Consider the following 5,510-nt stretch of genomic DNA (forward strand, 5'->3'; position numbering starts at 1 on the left):
TAGCATATTTATAAGCTTTGTCATACTCATTTCTCAAAACAAAAAAAAAAAAAAAAAAAAGAAAGGAAGGAAGGAAAGAAAGAAGAAAACAGAAAGATAGTCAAAGAAAGTGTAAGTTTCTTTGAGGAAGTGAGGAAACATTCAATGGTGTTTAATAATAACTGCAAATTAGGTCTGTTGAAAGAATATGTTACCCAGGCTGGAGTGCAGGGGTGTGATCACAGCGTACAACAGCTGCCTCTCACCTTAGCCTCCTGAGTAGCTTGGGACTACAGGCATTCACCACCGTGCCTGCTGGCAAATATGTATCTTAAGTGAGAATTACACAATTCCTGAAGACACCTGACTTTGCCACCTCTCATTTAGTTTACTTGAACCCAGTGTTTTTGGTGAGGTTGAACAACCCTGAGTCTCCTTTGAGCTTTGAGTTGCTGTAATAAATTCTCTGGAGTAGCAGCTGTCTGCTTCCAATCTTGCCTTCGGGGGTTTTTAATTAATTGACATTTTATTTATTTATTTATTTACTTATTTTTGAGAAGGCGTCTCACTCTGTCGCCCAGGCTGAAGTGCAATGGGGCAATCTCGGCTCACTGCAACCTCCGCCTCCCAGATTCAAGCGATTCTCCTGCCCCAGGCTCCTGAGTACCTGGGACTACAGGCGCGCGCCACCACCCCTGGCTAATTTTTGTATTTTTAGTAGAGACGGGGTTTCGCCATGTCGACCAGGCCTGTTTAGAACTCCTGACCTCAGGTGATCCGCCCGCCTCGGCCACCCAAAGAGCTGGGACACCATTTTTAAATGGAGAGATTTCATATGCAGATCCAAATTTGCAGGGTTTTTGTTTTGTTTTGTTTTTCAAATTAGCACTTTTTGGGGGTTGCGTTTTAGGGTGTACAATGTGATGTTTTTCCAGGACGTTGTGATTTGTGCAGACCTGATAAAGTCCAGAAAGAAGTAGCCAAAATTTCATGTACTCTTCACAGAATCAGCTCTCAAAGCCTTTTCTGTCTCACCAGATCAACCGTGCAAGGGGATGAGAGTGGGGCGCAGGCGGCTGAGAGCCTTGCTGGGAATCACACAGGTCGTCCGTGGAAAAGCGTGTACCAAGACCTAGGCCTCTCTAGAAGGTGGGCAGAGGAGGCGTTCGGAGGGAGAGGTGGAAATGAGAACAGGAAATCTAAAGAGAGGTGGCGGACGAGAAGGGGCAAGGGACGTGAAGAGGAAGATAGAGATTGAGGGATGGTGATAGGGCAGTGTAAGCAGCAGAAGGGAAGGGCAGCAGACTGCCTCGAGGAGAAGGGGCAGCGGCAGCACGTCAGGGGCTCTTGGTGAATCTCATTCAACAAATGGCAAAATGGAGCCCAAGTGGTTTGCCCAAGGATGTCCAGCACTTGGCAAGGTGGCAACTAGAACCCGCGTCTCCTAATCGCAGTCCAGGGATCTTTCTTCGCCTGTCACAGGGACAAGGGGCCAGTGCAGCGCTAGTGCGGAGACAAGACTCCAGGCAAGGAAAAGCAGACGCTGGGCCGGGGCTCCAGCACTGCAACCACGGCGGTGAACGGAAAGCTCTGCAGACGGCGGGGGCGCCATGAATCGTCGAGGATCCAGGGAGCCCAGTCCAGCCCTTCCTAGCAAGTGACTCCGAAGCGGCAATGGGACGGTGGTCGAAGCCTGCCCACAGCTTCCGCTTCGAAGGCGGCATTGGAAATGCCGCGCCAGTATCCTTCGGCACCTCCCGAGAGATGGTCAGGCGCTTTTGGAAACTTTAGGTCAGGGGCCAAAGACCAAAAGGCTGGTATTTCGGAACGGCCACATCTCCTGAGAAACCTCCAAGAATATCTGAGGTTGCCGGAAAATGGTTAGAGAGCAGCCGAAATCAGCCGAATGCCATTCGGGACGCTCCGGAGTTTCTCGAGGCACATTCGGGCCCTCTCGGCTCTGCAAGACTCCACTGGAATCTTAGGTCTCGAGCAGATCGTTTCGTCGCCTAAAGGGGAGGGCGACTTGTACCGACAGTCCCTCGGCAGTTTCCGGAAGTGTTCGGGATAGGCCCGAGCGTGGCGCCCTCTGGCGGCGACCAGGGGTAGGGTGGGGGTTAGTGGGCCAGCGCGCGCAGACGCAGCTGCGCGCCGGCGGTCGTTCAGACCGGATGTGGTTGTAGTTGAGGTCAGTTCCGGGGGGTGACGGTGCGGACGGGTCAGGAGCGTAGAGGCGGCGGCAAAATGGCGGCGCCTGAGGAGCGGGATCTAACCCAGGAGCAGACAGAGAAGCTGCTGCAGTTTCAGGTAGCAGCGAGTACTCGGTGCAGCAAATACCTCCGCGGGATGGGGAGTGGGCCCCTAGAGGAGTTCAGAACTTTCCTCAGATTGGGCTCAGATTCTTCTTAGACCAGCAGGCCGGCCCCCTCCCCCCAGACTCCAACTGCCCTGATTCCCCCGGCCCCCAAGCCTCTGTTGGTCTCTAGCCTTCCAGCCATCGCTGCGGCCAGACCCGCCTCGTCTGTGCCTCTGTGCCCTCAGCGTGTCAGCTTCCCTGGTTTCTCTTAGCGGCGTCAGTCCTCAGCCATCCTTCCCAGCCCGGTTATCGGTCGGACCCTCTCCGCCCAACGAGTCTGTGTCTGCCAGAGACGCTTAATCCCCACCGCGGAGTTGGCGTTCGGGTCTCTGACAGGAAAACCTCCTGCCAGCATCCCATGCCATTTCCACAAACATTCCCAGAAACTGGGGCCTCTTGGATACCAGGTTTCGTGTTGGGGGTTCCGGTCGGGAAGGGGGCACCTACACACAGACCTGGTCCCCGCCCTCGAGGTGTGGGAGGACACCAAGTGAGAAAACAATGCAAGGTGGTAAGTGTCATCAGTGGCTTCTGACGGGATTTATTACTTTTGGCTTATTCCTGGATTCCTGTGCTTCACTATGCTTGAGGAGGGTGGTAACTTGCAGGAATGTTATGTTAATACAGGACGTCGTATTAAGAACATTTGCCACTAATCACTTACCCTTGAGCTGGAGAATGGTTGGAGGATACCACTAGGGTGGGTAACCTTGGCACTTTGTTACCAGTTTCCTTATCTCTGAAGGGACTGTCTTTTTTTTTTTTTTTTTTGAGATGGAGTCTCGTTCTGTTGCCCAGGCTGGAGTGCAGTGGCCGGATGTCAGCTCACCGCAAGCTCCGCCTCCCAGGTTTACGCCATTCTCCTGCCTCAGCCTCCCGAGTAGCTGGGACTACAGGCGCCCGCCACCTCGCCCGGCTAGTTTTTTTTTTTTGTATTTTTTTTTTTAGTAGAGACGGGGTTTCACCATTTTAGCCAGGATGGTCTCGATCCCCTGACCTCGTGATCCGCCCGTCTCGGCCTCCCAAAGTGCTGGGATTACAGGCTTGAGCCACCGCGCCCGGCCGGGACTGTCTTAAAAATATCTACCCCCAAGCCGGCCGCGGTGGCTCACGCCTGTAATTTCTGCACTTTGGGAGGCCAAGGCGGGCGGATCACGAGGTCAGGAGTTCGAGACCAGCCTGGTCAATATGGTGAAACCCCGTCTCTACTAAAAATACAAAGATTAGCCGAGCATGGTGGTGCACGCCTGTAGTCCCAGGTACTCGGGAGGCTGAAGCATGAGACTCGCTTGAACCCGGAAGGCGGAGGTTGCAGTGAGCCGAGATCGCACCACTGCACTCCAGCCTGGGCAGCAGTGAGAGTAAAACTCCGTCTCAAAAAAAAAAAAAGAATCTACTTCCTGAGGATGTTCTGGAGATCAAATGGACATATGGATGTCAGAAGGGCCTTGTGGACTGTAAAATGCCCCCAAATAGTATTTCTGGTATTAATTTGACTTAGGATAGACCTAACGTTATTGATACACTTATTTCCTTATATAAAATGTGTAAATATTCATTTATTCAGCTATATTTATGAAGAACCTTAGTGCTCAGCGCTGCTAGGTGGAATCCCACTTACTATTTCAGTGTAAGTACTTTGTAAACTTAGCGTACATAACCTCATTTAATACAACAACCCTATGAGGTTCATACTGTTACAGTCACTGATTTACAGATGAAGGGTATCAGGACCAAGAAATAAAATGCTTAGGTTACACAGCTAGAAAGTGATGGTGTCAGATTTAAAGCAATGTCCATCTTCCAGAACCCTTCCCAGGCTTCTGACTTCTGTCTTGTACAACTTGTCTGTCAGTGTACAGTTGAGTGTGAAATGCAGATGCTGAGATAATATTTTTTTGGTGAGTTCTCACTTTTCTGCAATTTCCTTGAATAGATTTCACTATAATAAATTTTGAAGTGGTTATTTTTTCCCCTCTTAAATTGAGCAGTGGGTTGGAAGTGTATAAATGGAAAAATGCTGTCGTAGATGTAATTGATATTTGATTGGAATTTTTGGTAGAGAAATTGAATTGATGACCCAGCAAATTATAATTAAAGAATGAGAAAACAGCAGACAACCAGCTTACACTTCCATTACACTTCCAGGTAGACCACCAGTTTCAGAGTGTTGTTTAACTTTGGCAGACCATTTTACCCCCTAGAACTCTTCAGGGGTAAGCTAACGTGTTGTTTAAGTGCAATGAAGCAATGTGAGTTATGGTATCTTTAGTCTCATACTGGAAGAGCATGAATATGAATATATGATAGCATTTCTGAAGTAAAGTGCATAGGAACTTCATCTTATCTTCTGTGGAGATTTTTTTTTTTTTTGAAATGGGGTTTTGCTCTTGTTGCCCAGGCTGGAGTGCAGTGGCGCGATCTCGGCTCACTTCAACCCCCGCCTTCCGGTTTCAAGCCATTCTCCCATCTCAGCCTCCCGAATAGCTGGGACTACAGGCACGCGCCACCACACCCAGCTAACTTTTTGTATTTTTAGTAGAGACGGGGTTTCACTATGTTGGCCAGGATGGTCTCGATTTCTTGACCTCATGATCCACCCACCTCGGCTGAGATTACAGGCGTGAGCCACTGCGCCCAGCCAGAACTGTGGAGATCTTTATTAGAAGAGAGGTGGGTAGCAGGTTTGAGCTGTATTAAGATTGCCTTATGAAACTGGATTTATTGAGGGAAATGCATCTTTCTTTTTTCCATTCTATAAGCAATCGCTGGATCAGATTCATTATCCACATTGCCATTAAACAAACATTTGTTGAAACTCACTAGATGCCAAGCATTATACCAAGCATCAGCTGATGTACATTAACTCTTTTTTTAAGAAAAATATTTTAGGCTGTGCACGGTGGCTCACGCCTGTAATCCCAGCACTTTGGGAGGCTGAGGCGGGTGGATCACCTGAGGTCAGGAGTTCGAGACCAGCCTGGCCAACATGACAAAAGCCCGTCTCTACTGAAAATACAGAAATTAGCCAGGCATACATAGTGGCACGTGCCTGTAATCCCAGCTACTAGGGGTACTGAGGCAGGAGAATCGCTTGAACCTGGGAGGCGGAGGTTGCAGTGAGCCGAGATCGTGCCACACTGCACTCCAGCCTGGGCAACAGAGCGGGACTCTG

General features: G+C 49.7%; 1 protein-coding gene across 1 annotated transcript in view; it reads left to right on the forward strand.

The window, feature by feature from the left end:
- Window positions 1-2,121: 2,121 nt before the first annotated feature.
- The window catches only part of FAF2 (Fas associated factor family member 2), a 63,094-nt gene continuing 59,705 nt past the window's right edge, over window positions 2,122-5,510 (forward strand). The window contains exon 1 of the mRNA XM_011946834.1: window positions 2,122-2,286. Within this exon, the coding sequence (XP_011802224.1) occupies window positions 2,224-2,286 (63 nt within the window). The 5' untranslated portion in view covers window positions 2,122-2,223. The remainder of the gene's footprint in view (window positions 2,287-5,510) is intronic.

This window comes from Colobus angolensis, unplaced genomic scaffold, assembly GCF_000951035.1.
Source record: "Colobus angolensis palliatus isolate OR3802 unplaced genomic scaffold, Cang.pa_1.0 Scaffold254, whole genome shotgun sequence".
Classification (NCBI taxonomy): domain Eukaryota; kingdom Metazoa; phylum Chordata; class Mammalia; order Primates; family Cercopithecidae; genus Colobus; species Colobus angolensis.